Genomic DNA, 17,919 nt, shown 5'->3' on the forward strand with positions numbered 1-17,919 from the left:
ACCTGAAAATATGAAAAATATTATTCACCATGATCAAATTGACTTTATCCCATGACATGGTTGGTTCAATAAACTCAAATCCATAAATAAATGCATCATATGAATGAATTTAAAGACAAAATATGATCATTGCAATAGATACAGAAAATGCCTTTACAAGATCTACTAGTCATTCATGATAAAGTAGGGTAGGAGGAAACATATTTTAACACAATAGAAGAAGTATATAACAAATGTAGCCTACATCATCTTAAGTGAAGAAAAACTTGATGAAATTTTGTAAAAATCAGCAACAAGTAAAGGCTGTTCATTGTCTCCACACCTATTCAATATAGTGCTTGAAATCTTTGCTAGAGCAATAAAAACAGACAAGGAAATAAAAAATTTACAATTAGGAAAAGAAAAGTCAAAACATCCCTGTTTATGGATGATATGATGTTATTCATAAGAGACCAAGAAGAACCTCCCAGAAAAGTCTTAAAATTAATAATTTCAGGATTGTGGCAGGGTACAAAATCAAGACACAGAAATCAACAGCCTTTCCACATCACAATGACAACCACATTGGAAAAAAAAATCCGGAAAATAATCCCATTCACACTACCTTCAAAAATACTAAAGTTCTTTAGAAATACTGTGCTATTGAATTAGTAGAGTTAATACTGAGAAAAATTACTATCCTGTCAAAAGCAACGTACAGATTCGATGCAATACTAAATAACATTTCTATGAAACTATTCACAGAAATTGAAAAAAAAATCTTTAAAACTTACATGGAATTATAATGACCTTGGATAGCCAATGCAATCCTGGACAAAAAGAAAAATACTAGAGGTATTATCATACCTAGTCTCAAGTTGGGCATATCCAAAATACTCTGTATTCTGCTACAGAGAACCCATTCATGTTTATTGCTACCCTATCACAATAGCTAGAAAATGGAATCAGCTTAGCTGTCCATCAACTAGTGAATGGATGATGAAAATGTGATGTATATGTACAATGTAATCAGCTGTCGTGTAAATTATGAAATTTGCAGATTAGAGGATGGAACTTGGAAAAAATATAGTGAGTGAAGTAAGCCAGAAAAGTACCACACATTTCCCTTCATATAGGGACCCAGATTTTATTTCCTAATTTTGTATGTTCAACCTCAAGTACCTGTTGAAGCCCATTTGGAGAATGCCACAGAGTAGGGGGAACAGTATAATATAAAAAGACTATGAAAATGTATGTAGAGAAACTACTAGGAATGAATAGGTTTCAGTAGGATTGGGCAGGATGGGAGCAATACCTCACAAGGAGGTATTCGATGGGGGTTCTTGTTCAAGTCACTTCTAGGAATGTTGCTACAGAGATTTGCAGGGCCATGTCTTTGTATTAAATTATATACTTCTCCCTCCCCCTCTTACAGGCGGCCTCCCCCCCCCCCCGGTGCCTCCTCCCCCCACTGTTCTGCCCCTGGCCCGGGTAAGCATCTCCTAATTTTGTTCTAGAAGATAGAAAACTCTTTGTGGGCATGCTCAACAAGCAGCAATCCGAGGACGACGTGCTCCGCCTCTTCGAGGCCTTCGGGAACATGGAGGAGTGCACTATCCTGCGCGGGCCTGACGGCAACAGCAAGGTACTCCTCCCATGCTGAGGCGCAAGCCGCCATCAACGCTCTACACGGCAGCCAGACCATGCCTGTGAGTGTGGCCCTCAGAGTGCGCGCAGGGTCCCATCATCCTTACCACTGTTTCTCAGATCAGGGAGCCTCCTCCAGCCTGGTGGTCAAGTTTGCAGACCCTGACAAGGAGTGCACGATGCGACGGATGCAGCAGATGGCTGGCCAGATGGGCATGTTCCACCCCATGGCCATCCCCTTCGGAGCCTATGGCGCTTATGCTCAGGCACTGATGCAGCCGATGGCAGCCTTCAACATGAATGGCCTGGCAGCCGCACCTATGACCCCAACCTCAGGTGCAGCACCCCTCCAGGCATCACTGCACCAGCTGTGCCTAGCATTCCATCCCCCCTTGGGGTGAATGGCTTCACCGGCCTCCCCCCACAGGCCAATAGGCAGCCTGCTGCAGAAGTTGTGTTTGCCAGTGGCATCCACCCCTACCCAGCACAGAGTCCCACTGTGGTGGACCCACTGCAACAGGCCTGTGCTGGAGTGCAGCAGTATGCAGGACCAGCTGCCCACCCTGCTGCCTATGGTCAGATAAGCCAGGCCTTTCCTCAGCCACCGCCAATGATTCCCCAGCAACAGAGAGAAGGGCCAGAGGGCTGCAACCTGCTCATCTACCATCTGCCCTAGGAGTTTGGGGATGCTGAGCTGATGCAGATGTTCCTCCCTTTTGGCACCTTTGACATATCAGCCAATACCAATCAAACTGAAGACTCCAGGCACCTGTGTGACTAGAACATTTCTTCAAGGAAAGTATAGCGTCTATGGAGTACAGAGGGTACGTGTTTGGGGAAAAATACACATGACATAAACATGACGATGATGAAGAAAAATGAGATAAAACAAACAAAAAACCTGCAACTTTAAACCGAAATAATGTGAGCCCAGATGGGGAAGCTGAAGGGCTGGGCACTAGGAGACACTGCTGCTGCCAACCGATCCTGGGGCTTTTGCAGCCCGTGGGCGCCTGAGTCAGGCAGGGGCAAACATACAAAGGGGCCTGGTCCCCAGCAGGCAGCTGGGAGGCCGCCACTGAGCATCTCTATTTGTCATTCCTTTAGCTATTTAGGGACCAAAGGACCAAACTTTTTATTGCAGATGTGTAGCTCTGTCAATTAGAGGTAGAATGGAGACCAACCTCCTTCCTGCCTCCTAGCTGTTCTTGAAACAGCTTAGAGCGATTCTACGAAAAAAAAATAAAAATAAAAAATAAATAAAAAACCAACAACAACAACAAAACAGGAAAAAAATAATGCTTTGACGCTTTTAAAACAGCAAGATACTAGTTCTTTGATCCTTTGAGAGGCGCTTTGATTACCCCGATTGAAGTCTCTGAAACTTTCCTATGGTTTTCTGTATTATATGTCCGGATGGAGCTGTTAAGATAAAAAGATTGGTGGATCGTTGGGGAACGACAAAGATATTAAGTCATTAACCATGAAGAGTGAGAACACGAGGGGAACCAGGGGACTTCGAAGGCAAGGTAATTGTTGTGAAAAGTCTGCAAAAGCTTCTAACTCTTCCCCCTCTTAAAATCACAACAGTTGTACAGAATTTTAAAAGGAAATAGTTTAAAATACCTATATCGTAGAAGAAAAAAATTAGAGGAAAGCAAAAAACAAAAACAAAAAAGGAAAAAAAAAAACCTTATAGAAGTTAGCGTTATGCTAAAATCCCAGATGTTGTAGGACTGTACTTCTGTAGAGTTTAGACTGAGCATCGATCCCGTCTCCCCGCGAGTGCTGTCGGACTCGGCCCCCAAAGGCCTGACCGCGCTGTCCAGACCTGCGGGCTCCAGCCGGAAGCGCCACTCCTCCTGGAAGCGCCTCTCCGGAAGCGGAAGCTTCCAGCCGCCTCTTGCTTCACCCGCCCACCCAGGAGCTGCGCACGCGCGCTTTCTCCGCCTTCCAGGCCAGGGAGAAGTGAGAACTTTTCATCTTCAAACAAGTAGACAACACACACACACACACACACACACACAAAAAACTTTAACAAGAGAGAGAAACAAACAATCTGAAGAATTTCTGAAACTGTTTACAAGGAATTTTGAAAAACAGGGATGTTTAAATGATGCCGGCTCTGTTTTTCTGTAAATAAATTTGCATATTTTGTAGGACTTTTAATTGTACTGATAGAGAAAAAACAAGGAAAACTATTTAATGAAAGCACGATATTTATCTTTGGCAAATGACTTTAGAGCAGTTAAGGACATTGCTTAAAAAACTCAGAATCAGAAAAAAACATTGAATTATTTAAGAACACACATATTTTAAAGTATAACATAGTTATTATAATTTATTTACACCCTTGGGAAGACTTGCTTTGCATTCTGCCTCAAGAGCTGCTCATTGATGTCCATCTGGAGGCCAGAGGGATCTCAGAAGTATCTTATTTTTTCTTTAGAACAACAAAATTCTCGTTGCTCTCAGGCCTCCTCCCTTTTCTTTCTATTTTCTTGTTGTTTTACTTCATCTAGTTTTCTTTTTGTTTCTCTTGACTCCTCCTTTTAGGATGTCCAGATGTTGTGAAAAAAAAATTTCAGCTGCAATTCAGTACAACTGCTCTTTTCACACTAACTCCTTAAAACTCCTTGTAACCTTCTGTAACTATTGGATGATGCTTTCTCCGGCTTAGCCCTAAATAAAGCACAGTTTAAACATATATATATATATATATATATATATATATATATATATATATATACTTCTAATTTGGACCTTCAGGGGAACATTATTATTTAAAAATGAAGTGTTTGGATGTCAAGTTGACAGGAGCTGTGAAAATAGTAAGTTGAAGACAATTAACACAATTTAAAAATTGAGTGTGGGAAACAGACTTTTTTGGATAGACTCTTGGGAAACCTTCATTGCTTGTGTTGGGTGATCAGGACAAGCTGAGTGCCAAGCACAAGGCTGGACAAGGAAGATAAATGCACAAATGCACTGATTTTAATGTCTAACTGAAATAGTTCTGTCTCCCAAAGTTAGGGCCCAGATTGAAAGACAGAGAAACCAACATCTGGAAAACGGACATTTGATTCGATCTTTGGAGTTCTACAGCCTATAGACTTATTTTGAGTCTTCTGAGCTTGGACATATAGCCACATTCTTTACACTGAGAGGGAGTACTCTGAAAAGACATTGCAGAGGCATGTCTTTTTTTCTATAAACAACGATAGGTAACTTTTCTATGAGCTGTGTGCATCTCTTCTGGCTGTCAGGTCTACCATCAAAGTTAAGTCACAGCACAGCAAACTTGTGCTGTGGGAGTGCCTCCTAGGAGCCTAGAAATAATGATGGTCCATACTGAACAGCATCGGAGTGTCAGCATTATTATTGGACCTAGTAGAAGCAAGGGATTAAAGGGCTCAGAATAATGAACATGGTGGAATGGATATTTTATGTGAAGCCAAAAGGACTCATCAGAAAATTATGTTTCATGAGAAGTTACAGATAAGTAGCTCATTGGGGCTATTAGGAATATGCTGTAGGGAGGAGCATTTGTGTGGAGCCAACTTACTCTGCTTTGCTTAGGACTGTCTCCATCATAAATCAGAAAGGTTAGCATCCAGGAACTCCTTCAATCCTGGGGAAACTGTCATAGTCTGTTTCTTTAGACCATACTCATTAAGTGTTGCCAGGATGGATAGGCCTATAAATGACAAGACCATAGTGGGAGGGGCAGATGTTCACTTACAAACACTAATTGAATAAGGCTTCCTCCAAATGGCCAGTGCACCCCAACAGAGGAAAGCACAGCACACACTAAGCAGCTCTATTACTCAAGGAGACCAATTGAAAGGAGACAGCTGAACGTTTGCTGCAATGGGCACCTTTTACACTAAAAGGAGGGATCAGGTTTTGCTCTCACATACAAACATGAATTTCTGGTACAGGTTTGCCTCACATTTCCCAGAAGGCCCTCAATAACACCACTGTTTGGGAGTATTGTGAACACTTTGGATAAATCACTTCTTATCAAATGTATTCTCCTTTTGCCAGATGCATTTTAAATATTCATTTCATTGAGATGGTTATCAAGTACTTTGTATTATAATGCTCATTTGAAAAGTGTTTGGCTTTTAATAGCTGAGTAGTATTCCACTGTGTAAATGTGCCACAGTTTCTTTATCCATTCTTTAGTTGAGGGACATCTAGGTTGTTTCTAGCTTCTGGCTGTTGTGAATACAGGTGTTATGATCATAGTTGAGCAAGTGTTCTTGTTGTATTGTGAAGTGTCTTTTGGGGTATATACCCAGGAAAGGTATAGCTGAATCTTGAAGTAGAGCTATTCCCAGTTTGCTGAGAAAGCACCAGATTGATTTCCAAGGTGGTTGTACAAGGTTACACTCCCACTAGCAATGGAGGAGTGTTTTCCTTTCTCCACAAGCTTGCCAGCATGTGCTTTCACTTGAAATTTTGATCTTAGCCATTCTGACTGGTGTGAGATGGAATCTCAGAGATGGAATCTTGATTTGCACTTCCTTGATTACCAAGGAAGCTGAACATTTCTTTAAGTGTTTTCTTCCATTCAAGATTCCTCTGTTGAGAACTCTGTTTAGTTCAGTGCCCCATTTTTAATTGGGTTATTTTGTTTATTGATGCTCAATTTCTTGAGTTCATTATATATTTTGGGTATTATACCTTTGTCAGATGTAGAACTGGTCAAGATCTTGTCCCAATCTGTAAACTGCCATTTCATTCTATTGACAGTATCCTTTGCCTTACAGAAACTTCTCTGTTTCAAGAAGTCCCATTTATTAATTGTTGATCTCAGAGACTATGCTGTTGGTGTTCTGTTCAGGAGGTTGTCTCCTGTGTCCAAGGAGTTCAAGGCTTATCTCACTTTCTCTTCTAATAATAATTTAGTGTATCTGGCATTATATTGAGGACTTTGATCCACTAGGATTTGATTTTGTGGAGGGAGATAAATAGGGATCTATTTGCATTTTTCTACATGTAGACAACCAGTTAGACCAGCACCTTTTATTGAAGATGCTGTCTTTTTTCCATTGTATGGTTTTGGCTCCTTTGTCAAAAATCAAGTGACAATAGGTATTTGGGTTTTCTCTAGGTCTTCTATTCGATTCCGTTGTCTGAATTTCTATGCCAGTACCATGCACATTTTTGCTGTGGTTTTTGCTTTGTTTTGTTTTTTACTATTGCTTGAAGTCAGTGATGGAGATAGCCCCCAGAAGTTCTTTCATTATAAAGGATTGTTTTAGCTATTCTGTGTTTTTTGTTTGTTTGTTTGTTTTGTTTTCCATATGAAGTTTAAAATTGTTCTTTCAAATCTGTTAAAAAAACTGTGTTGGTATTTTCATGGGGATTACATTGGATTGCTTTTGGTAAGATGGCCATTTTTACTATGTTAATCCTACCAATCCAAAAGCATGAGACATCTTTCCATCTTCTTATATCATCTTCAATTTCTTTCTTCAGAGACTTGAAGTTCTTCTCATACAGGTCTTTCACTTGCTTGGTTAGAGTTACACCAGGAAAGACACAGATGGTATGTACTTACTTTTAAGTGGGTTTTAGCCATTTGAGGCAGACTCAAAGATGATTAGTGACATAGAAGATCCAAGGGAGAACACACAAATCTCACTCAGAAGGAGTGATAGAATAGACAGAGGTAGTGGCTGAAGAGAGGGAACATATAGGAGAGGGGGTACAGAGTTAAAAGGATGGGCAACAGACCTGGTGGTGGGCAAGAGTGAGAGGACAGAAAGCCTGTAGAGAAAAGAGAAACTGAGGGTAGGGGTATCTCTGTAACAAGCTAGAGACCTAAGCCAAGGCAGGCTCTTGGGAGAAAACGAGGGGGTCTCAAGCAGAAACTCCTTGTAGCAGAGTCCGTAGAGACCAAAGAGGATATCCATTAACTAGACTAGCAGAGTGAGGGGAGCACCAATCCACCCACAAAAATTTCAAACCAAAATTTACCCTGCCTACAAGATGTTCAGGGATAAAGATGGAGCAGATAAAGCAAAGATTGAGAGAATGCCCAACCAATGCCTGACCCAACCAAAGACCTACCCTACCGGTGAGTGCCAACCCCTGACACTATAAATGATGATCTGCTAAACTTGCAGACAGGAGCCTGACAGATTTGTCCTCTGAAAGGCACTACTAAGTAGTACCTCAAAACTGGATGCTAAGACTCACAGCCAACCATTGGATGATTCACAGGGAACATTGTGGAAAAGTGGGAGGAAAGAGAAAAGGACCTGGAGGTGACAATTGCTCCACAAGAAGACCAACAGAACCAACTAACCAGGGCCCAGAGGAGTTTGCTGAGACTGAAGCATCAACCAAGGGCCATGCATGAACAGGAACTAGGCCCTCTACAAAGATGTAGCAGATGGGTAGCTTAGGCCTCATGTGGGTCCTCTAGTAAGAAAAGTGGGGACTGCATTAGACAAGGTCTCCCTTGTTGGCTTTTAGATCACTTTCCCCTGTTGGGACTGCCATGACAGGCCACAGGGCCACAGACACTCAGTCCTGATGCAATTGATGAGCTGGGCTGGATGGGAAAGGGAGCACCCCTTTTGCTGAGGAAAACGGGATTAGGGAGATAAGAGGGAGGGAAGGTGGGAAAATAGGATTGGGAGGGGAGTAAGGATGGGGTTACAACATGGATGTACAGTGAATAAAAAGTAAAAATAAAATTTTTAAAAAGGAAAAAATAAAAGTGTTCAGTTATATTAGCCATTTCTTATCACTCTTTTGACATATAGCAATAAGATCCAGGTAAACTATAGTTTTCTCTTTCTATGAAATGTATTTCTAAGTAATATCCATCTATGTGATATGAGATTACTTTTCCCAGTATTATAGTTTTACATCCATATTTTTTAACTTAAAAGGACCCCCCCGACACACATATACACACAACTCAGAATTGGGGATTAAACATGAGGCCTCAGATTAATTAGACACATTCTCTACTACTGAGCTACATCCCAGGCTTCTTTATTTTTTTTATTAATTACAATTTATTCCCTTTGTATCCCAGCTGTAGTCTTCTCTCTCATCCCCTTCCAATTCTACCCTCTCTCTCTCTCTTTCTTCTTTTTTCATGTCTCTCCCCGAGGCCATGATAGGGGAGGTCCTCCTCCCTTTCTATCTGACCCTAGCCTATAAGGTCTCATCAGGACTGGCTGTATTGTCTTCCTCTGTGGCCTGGTAAGGCTGCTCCTCCCTCAGGGAGAGGTGATCAAAGAGCCAGACACTGAGTTCATGTCAGAGACAGTCCCTGTTCCCATTACTATGAAATCCACTTGGACACTGAGCTGCCATGGGCTACATCTGAGCAGGGATTACATTAATGGTCCTTGCTTGGAGTATCAGTCTCAGACAAGAACACTGTGCCCAGATTTTTTGGTTCCGTTGCTCTTCTTGTGGAGCTCCTGTCCCCTCCAAGAGTTTCATTTCTTCCTTCTTTCATAAGATTCCCTGAACTCTGCCCAAAGTTTGGCTATGAGTCTGAGCATCTGCTTTGATACCCTGCTGAGTAGAATCTTTCAGAGGCCCTCTGTAGGCTCCTGTCCTATTCCCTGTTTTCTCCCTGTTCTGATGTCTATCCCCATTGCCTTTCTGAAAGAGGACTGATCGTCTTACTCAGGGTCCTCCCTCTTGCTTAGCTTCTTTAGGTGTACAGATTTATATTTCTCCTATGTTATATGTCTAATATCCACCTATAAGTGAGTATATACCATGTGTGTCTTTCTGCTTCTGGGATATTTCACTCAGGATAATCTTTTCTAGTTCCCACCATTTGCTTGCAAATTCCATGATTTCCTTGTTTTTAATTGCTGAGTAGTATTCCATTGTGTAAATGTACCACAATTTCTGTATCCATTCCTCAACTGAGGGACATCTGGGTTGTTTCCAGATTCTGGATATTATGAATAAAGCTACTATGAACATGGTTGAGAAAATGTCCTTGTATACTTGAACGTATTTTGGATATATATCTAGGAGTAGTATAGCTGGATCTTGAGGTAGCACTATTCCTAATTTTCTGAGAATGTGCCAGATTGGTTTCCAAAGTGGTTGTACAAGTTTACATTCCCACCAGCAATGGAGGAGGGTTCCCCCTTTTCCACATCCTCTCCGGCATATATTGTCATTTGAATTTTTTTCTTTTGAGAAAGGCTGGCCTTGAGCTTGCCATTGTCCTGCTTTGCATTTTAAGCCGCAAGGACCATGATTCCTGTGATAAGCCTAGCTCCTTTTAAATCAATGATTAAAATATATAGTGTCTTCTTAAATGATGTAAATTATATAAAAGGCAGTATATGAACCTCATAAACTTTTGAACGTGATTATTGGTTAGATTCAAGAAAGTGCTAGGGTCAGCATGGTTGATCATATATACAATCCCGTTACTCAGGAGGGGGTTGTGAGTTTATAGCCAGTCTGGGCTATGTGAAGAGACCTTGTCTCTAACAAACAAGAGGCAACACACGCACACACACATACGCTAAACAAATAAACAAACAAGCAAACAATAAAAAACCCACAAGAATAAAAAGAGAGATAATTTTGGGGTGGAGGTGTTGGTGTGATGCTATGTATACCAATGCTAAGTTCTGGGCCCCAAGATCTGGTTGCAGTCCAGAGTGCAATCTCATGTACACTGGTCTTTGTTGAGTAAACTTTGCTTTGCAATTATCTCTGACTGGTTAAAAAAAAAAAAAAGCTGGACAATCTGTAACTGGGCAGAAGAGAAGTAGGCATTGCTTTGGTTTCTGGAGTCTCAGATAGGGACCATAAGGAGGAGAAGGGAGGAAGAAAGGAAGAGCATGGAGAGAAGGTACATCGCCTGATGGAGCAGATCCAGCCAAGACAGGATGAATATTGGCAAGTGACTCAGGAAGTGTAGCTGGGACGTAGCCAGACTACCTTAGAAAATTAGTATAAATCGTATTTTCCCTCTTATGTGCTAAAATCTTGTTTAAACAAATCAATAGGTCTCGGTCTCAATTATTGGGTAACTAGCAGGTTAAGCAAAAGCCCCTCTAGAATCAGTAAATATTCTACTACAATAATTAGATAAAAGATTCTGATATTATCAATGACCTGTTTTAGAGTAAAGATTATAAACGTTGAAGAAACAGAATTATAGTCTTGAAGTTAAAGACAAAAGCTTATCATAGATTGACTTGCCTTTATTGTAATGTTTTTAATTTAATTTATTTGGGATAACAATTATCATTTTAATACACCATACGCCTTTAATGTGCGAGTGCATATGTTTGCAGGCACACATGTGAAAGTCAGAAAGAGAAACCTGTGGGTGTCAGTCTGGGCTGTCCACCTTGTTTGACACAAGGGCTCTTTTCAAACCACTGCATATGTCAGGGTGGTGGCCTGTGAGTTTCCAGGGATTCTCCTGTCTTTGCCTTCCTCTCTTTTGCTTAGTTTGTTTAGATGTACCGATTTTAGTGGGTTTATCCTATGTTGTATGTTTATATGAGTGAGTATATACCATGTGTGTCTTTTTGCTTCTGGGACAACTCACTCAGGATGATCTTTTCCAGGTTCCACCATTTACCTGCAAATTTCATGATTTCCTTATTTTTCATTGCTGAGTAATACTCCATTGTATAGATGTACCACAATTTCTGCATCCATTCTTCAGTTGAGGGGCATCTGGGCTGTTTCCAGCTTTTGGCTATTACAAATAAAGCTGCTACAAACATGGTTGAGCAAATGTCCTTTTTTTTTTTTTTCAGTGCAATAAACATTTTTATTACTTTATGTCAACTGAACATTCCAACATTTCTTGTGTTGGTAAGAGTATACCTTGTGCTGACAGAATTTTGAGTGGCTGAAAGATTGTAACAACCATGTTGACATATAGGCCTCTTCCTCTGCCAAAAAAAAAAAAAAATGTCCACAAGACATGAAGAGGAAGAGGCTAGGAACTGTGTTCAGGAGACATTCCCTAGGGTCTTTGTGGCTAGGACTCAGAACTTCAGAGGGATGACAGGCCAGTACCTAGGCTGCTTCCTGTCACAGAACTTGTTAAAGCTCAGCTGTACAGCAGCCTCCATGGCCATGATCTTGGAAGTACTTTTCCCATACAACTGCTTCATCTCAGCAAGGCGCCGCTCCCCAGGCCTTTCAGATGGGGGCTCCACAGATCGGTGGTGGTTGTAGTAGAGGCCATGGTCGGCATATACATAGTCATCCAGGCGCTCAGCTTCCCGCTGCTGCTGTTTCCGCCGCTCTTCTCTGTGTCTCTCGGTCACTGCAAAGTATTGGCGGAGCTCCTCAGTGATTACCATATTGCTCAGGTCGTATTCTACTTCATTATCTGAATCCGACTCCAGCTCTCGCACTTTACACAGCGCTTTATTCCCTCTTCGGGACTTGGTCCTGTTCCTGTTATGCCGACGATGCCCACGGCTTTTGCGATATGAAACATTACAGGGAGACCACTGCCAGGCTGTGTACCGGCCTGGATAGAACCAAGGGTACCCAGCCTCATAAGTAAGAGAGCTCCAGGGAAAAAATCCATAAGGAGAAAACCATGGAGAATTAAAATAAAAATCTATGGCCTTTTTGTAGGCCTTCTGATAGCTTCGCATCCAAATCACGGCATGATGATAATGCTGCCAGTATCTTGCATACACTGGGTGAGAGTACCAAGATGTAGTGGCTTTCCTTTTTGACGCCATTGAGGCTGATTTCTGACTGACAGTCCAAATGAGTACTTGTGGGCACGCAGCTTTCAGATCTCGGGCGGTGGGCAACAACGGGCCTACTTCTCGTTGTGGGGCGGGGCAACGGAGGAGGGCAGGGACACAAAAGGAATGTCGCCTGGGCCGCAAAGGTCCTTTTTGTGTACATGATATAGCCTACTTGTTGTTTAACTGCATAAATCTCCTATTGAGTTGGGGCTTCCCTGATTAGACCCTGAGGAATATATTCCGGGTACAGTATATACTAAAACAAATTCTTTCAACAACATTTCTCAAATCTGGTGAAAAACTACTTAGCTCTTTATTTTTAAGTATTAATGTTATTGCCTTGGACCCATTCAGGTAATTCAGAATTATCTTAATTAATATAATACTTAATGACATTAAGTATATATATATATATATGTAAAATACCTCTCCAAATATATAACAGATTTATAAGTATGATACCAGTGAAGGAATGGTGGTGAGGCTTGGGGAAGGACTTTTGTCTACTACACAGACTAATTTTTTAAAAGGAAAACAAAGCACCCCATGGGCCAAAATGGGCAGACAGATGTCCCTCAGGAGAAGAATAGATAAAGAAACTGTGGCACATTTACACAATAGAATACTACTCAGTTATTTAAAACAAAAAATACTGAAATTTGCAAGCAAATGGATGGAACTAGAAAAGTTCATTTCGAGTGAGGTAACCCAGACTCAGAAAGACACACATGGTAGGTACTCACTTATAAGTAGGTATTAGACCTATAGCACAGAATAACCATACTACAATGCACAGACCCAAAGAAGATAAGTAACAAAGAGGATCCAAGGGAGGATACATAAATCTCACTAGGAAGGGGAGATAGAATAGACAGGTAGTGGCTGAAGAGAGGGAACAAGGTAGGAGAGGGGGCTGAGAGTGTTAAGAGGGTGGAGATCAGACCTGAGGAGAGCAAGGTCAAGAGGGCAGAAGGCTTGTAGAGAAAAGAGAAACTGAGGTTGGGGTTATCTATGTGACAAGCTGGAGACTTAAGTCAGGGTAGGCTCCTGGGAGGATATAAGGGGAATTCAAGCAGACTCCTAGTAGCAGAGATCATAGAGACTGAAGAGGACACCCTCTAACTAGACTAGTCTAATAATAGAGGGAGGGGAGCACCAATGGACCCACAGAAACTAGCCAAAAATTTACCCTACCTACTAGATATGCAAGGATAAAGATAGAGAAGAGACTGAGGGAATGCCCAAGCTATGCCTGGCACAACCAAATACCCATCCTGTGGGAAAGCACCAACCCTTGACACTAAGAAAGATTCTCTGCTAAGCTTGCAGACAAGAGCCTGTCAGAGTTGTCCTCTGAGAGGCTCTACCCAACAGTGCCTCAAAACAAAATGCTGAGACTCACAGGCAAACATTGGTTGATGGGTAGGGAGTCTTGTGGAAAAGTACAAAAAGAGGGAAAAGGACCTAGAGCTGATAGGAGGTGGTAGGAGCTCCACAAGAAGACCAACGGAGTCAACTAACCAGGGACCAGGGGGATTTCTGAGACTGAAGCATCAACCAAGGACCATGCATAAACTGGATCTATGCCCCTTACAAAATGTAGTAGATGGGCATCTTAGCCTTCATGTGGACCCTCTAGTAAGGGAAGTGGGGACTGCATCAGACAAGGACTCACTTGAACAGTTTTAGATCACACCCACCTTATGGGACTGCCTTGCTAGGTCACAAGGGAAAGGGGACATGCTTAGTCCTGATGCAACTTGATGAGCTGGGGTGAATGGGAAAAGGAGCTCCCCTTTTCTGAGGAGCAAGAGAAGGGGGACAAGGAGGGCAGGACTGGGAGGGGAAGAGGGATGGGGCTACAACATCGACTAAAAATTTTAAAAAGAAAAAATTTCAGATTCGGTGGTCAAGGAAGATTTTGAGAAAGTGGGTGTTGACTAAATATTTAATGGTATGAAGGAAAGGCAGTAGATAGCTAAGAAGATTGTTCTAATTGGAAGGAGCAGAAAGCTCAAAGTTACACAAGCACCAATGCATTCAAAGAACAGCAAGCAGTCAGAAATGCTAGAGTGTACTGTACATAGGGGTGGGGAGAAAACATGAGGAAGGGAGACAGCAGAAACCAGTTGACTTGGGTTTTTGATGGAAAATAATTCACCAGGGATTCTGAAAAGATTAATGACACCTTAGTATCGCACTGAGTACAGTGGATCAGGCTGTTCCAAAGTAGACAAGGGCAGAGACATGAACAAGAAGAAGAACAACCCCTCTCTCACAATCCTCATCCAAGTTGTGAACAGGTACTCATAGCTCTATCTATAGAAAGCAGCCATAGTCTCACAAACATAAAACTCACTGCCACTGTTCTGGCTCAGGTCAGAGAGCACTACTTGATAGAATAGAACTGCAAAGGATGACTGAAGTTACACATTAAGGCACTTAAGCAGCAATTGGAGCCAAGTAAAACCATAAAGTTACAAGGCCCCTCTCACATAAAATTAGCACCCCCTACTTACTGCTAGAGATTGTGTACTTGAGTTGTTCTTTGGTGATGGACACATCTTTATTTTTTCCAAGAGTTGTTAACTGATAGCTGTTTGGGATTAAGGAATGGTTTATAGTCTTGGAACAGAAATAAAGATTCATCTTACTCTAAAACCCAGTCAGCATTTTTGGATTGTTTTGAAATAGAACTTTTAAAACCTGTTTTTTCAGAGGCATTTAAACGAGAAGTGAATAAAGAATATCAAATGGGTAGTATAATTTGAAGTTGGTCCAAAAAGTACGCGATTAAAGCTCTAAACTAACCAATGGAAGGCAATGTAGGGCCACTCTGTCCCTATGCAAAGATGAGTAAAAGATAATGTGCCTTGCTTACCCATAGTGAAACATACCTTTCAAGTTTGTGAGTATGACTGAATGGAAACATATCGTGAGTCACAGTCTGGACTTCCCCGGGGACACCTTTCTGTTCTTTCATTGTTTTTACTCAGAGATGATGGTCAAAAAGGCCAGAGAACTTTTCTAATTCCAGAAGCCAAGGTAGTGGAGACCGGTTAGAAGTTATTTTTATTAGTTCCTAAGCCAATGCAAAGTATTTGGCATATTATAAAGACATACCTAATGACTTTGCAAGGCATATTAAGCCATCTATTTTAACACTTTAAGATAAAAGGCACATTAGGATGATCTGAAAATTACTTCTTCCCCCCAATTCTTGAAGTCTAGTTGTTTCTCTGACTGTATTAATTAATACAACATTAGTGTGCTTTGATGAAATTCTGAGTCTCTGTATTGATCTACTATCCATACCCACTACAGAATTTAATCTGTTTGATACTAGTATTCAGTTATTTGAGAAAATGCTTTTGGTTTCTGCTCTCTGCTAAAATTTATTTGTTAAAAATGTCTGCATTTTAATAAAAATAACAATCTGACCTTTACATTTTCTACTAAAAACAATTACAGTCAAAAAGCTCTTTAGATTATAGATGAATTAATTTTGTTATACTTACTTCCAATACTTTTTGATTTAAAACTCTATGCTCCACCCCCATTTGTTTTCCACTTTATTTTCCACCATAACTCTAAATCCTTCTTAAAAAGTAATAGATATTAAAAATAGACACTACTTTAAGGAGAACTTTAAGGTTCATAGCATAACTGAATGGAAAGTATTGAATACTCATATATCTCCATTCCCCAAGAGAAACTCCCCCACCATCTTAAACTTTGTGGTTCATTTGTTGAGGTCTAAGAATCAGCATTAACACAAAGTCTATCACTGGAAGTCCACCAGGGTTCATTCACTGTGTGGGTTTTTAATGTGCTTAAACACATATACAATTGAGTATAGCCACCATTATAATTCCATAGGGCATAGCTCACTTCCCTAAAATTTTTGCCCTGACTCTTTATTTGTTCACCCTCTACCAGTAACCTCTTGAAACCGTCAATTCTCTTTATACCTTCCTAATCTACTGCTTCCTGAAGCAATGGTAGTTAGGCTCATGTAGTACATATCTTTTTCATAGGCACCTTCCCATTTAGCAAAAGTCCTCTGTTCTCACAGACTGATAGCTTGTCTGGATGTGCCAGTTTATCCACTTTCTGAACGATGTCCTGATTGCCCCTGTATTTTGAAAATTAATATCTGCTGTCAATGACCATGTGCAAATGTTTGTATGAACATACTTTTTCAGGTTATGTGGGTAAATATTAAAGACAGTGATTGATGAGTAATACGTTTAAAAAATTATCTATTTCTAAAACAGCAGGACCATTTTGTATTCTCGCGGTAGCTTTGTAGCTGTTGAGAATTATTTTTGTTTTGTATTTTATGAGGTAGCATCGTAATTGTGTATCCCAGGCTGTTCTCAACTCACCATCTTCTCCCCTTAGATTCTCACATGCCAGGATTACATGTATATGCCACCATAAATGTAGCATTTGAGGGATATGTAGGCTATATACAGTAAGTTCAGGCACAATGATATGCCAACCTACAGAGAGTCGACTGTGTGGAATACAATGTCTGACAATCTCTGGCCAATGTCAGATGGCAGGGTGCCTCATTGTTGACCATCAACCCATCAACATTGATCTTTTCTTTCTAAGCCAGTGTTTATGTATAACTCACCAAGACTCTTACTTCTATATACAAATCAGTGTTTTGTAGAGACAGAAATCTCTAATATGAAGAATTTCCCAGATACTATTTTTATTTTTTTTATTTTTTATTTTTTGTCTACTCAGCAGTGTACAGGCTGGGGGACGATGTTAAGGAAGATGATTCCCCCTTACAGAAATGTACCAGTCACATCTGAGTCTTTTAGTAAATAAGCCCGAAATAGTTTCTTTAGTTATGCTAACTTTGGCCTGTTGTGTTACTCCATTAAAATCTGTCTGATTGGCTATAACTTTGATAACTCAGTTTTGAGTTTCCACACTCTTTCTTGAACCTGTTGGCTTTCAGATTTTCATCATTTCTGAGTGGGCTTGTGTTTAGATTTTCTTCCTGATCAGTTAAAATATTCAGATCTGTAACTTTCTAAGTTTCAGACTACTACAATTTATATTCAAATTTTATTTTAATTACTAAATCTAAATGATAACGTGCTGAAGACCCAAAATGGATATTCCATGCACCTGTTTATAATGACAATGTTAGCACTTACCAGTCCTTTATTAACCAGGTCAGTTCTAGTACTATATTTTTGGATTCACATAACATTTGACTATTTCCCCTCTACTTAATTTAGTGATTTCTCTTATGAGATAGACTTCCTGAGCTTTGGAAACAATACAGAACTGCTTATAAAAAATTAGTTTACAGGCTTCATGCTGTGTGGATAGTATGCTCTCCAGAGATGCTCTAAATGGCAGGCAGGTGTGGTGTCTCATCTATAATCTTGGCATTCAGAAAGCAGAGACAGGAGTTTCCTGTAGGTTTCTGAGTCATTAGACTAGTCTGTATTGGTGAGCTGTGAGTCAGTTCAGATACTACCTCAATGAATGAGGTGAAGAGCTATGAAGGAAGACTCCC

The 17,919-nt window shown here is 40.7% G+C and overlaps 1 protein-coding gene and 1 pseudogene across 1 annotated transcript; one reads left to right on the top strand and one right to left on the bottom strand.

The window, feature by feature from the left end:
* The first annotated feature begins 1,504 nt into the window (after nucleotides 1–1,504).
* LOC110543416 (CUGBP Elav-like family member 4) lies at nucleotides 1,505–2,893 on the top strand (annotated as a pseudogene).
* Nucleotides 2,894–11,394: 8,501 nt separating this feature from the next.
* Nucleotides 11,395–12,482, bottom strand: LOC132652816 (gem-associated protein 8-like). The gene has a single exon (XM_060378733.1). The coding sequence runs from the start codon at nucleotides 12,357–12,359 to the stop codon at nucleotides 11,646–11,648; it is 714 nt and encodes a 237-aa protein (XP_060234716.1). The 5' UTR covers nucleotides 12,360–12,482; the 3' UTR covers nucleotides 11,395–11,645.
* Nucleotides 12,483–17,919: the final 5,437 nt, after the last annotated feature.

This window comes from Meriones unguiculatus, chromosome 3 (assembly GCF_030254825.1).
Source record: "Meriones unguiculatus strain TT.TT164.6M chromosome 3, Bangor_MerUng_6.1, whole genome shotgun sequence".
Lineage (NCBI taxonomy): Eukaryota > Metazoa > Chordata > Mammalia > Rodentia > Muridae > Meriones > Meriones unguiculatus.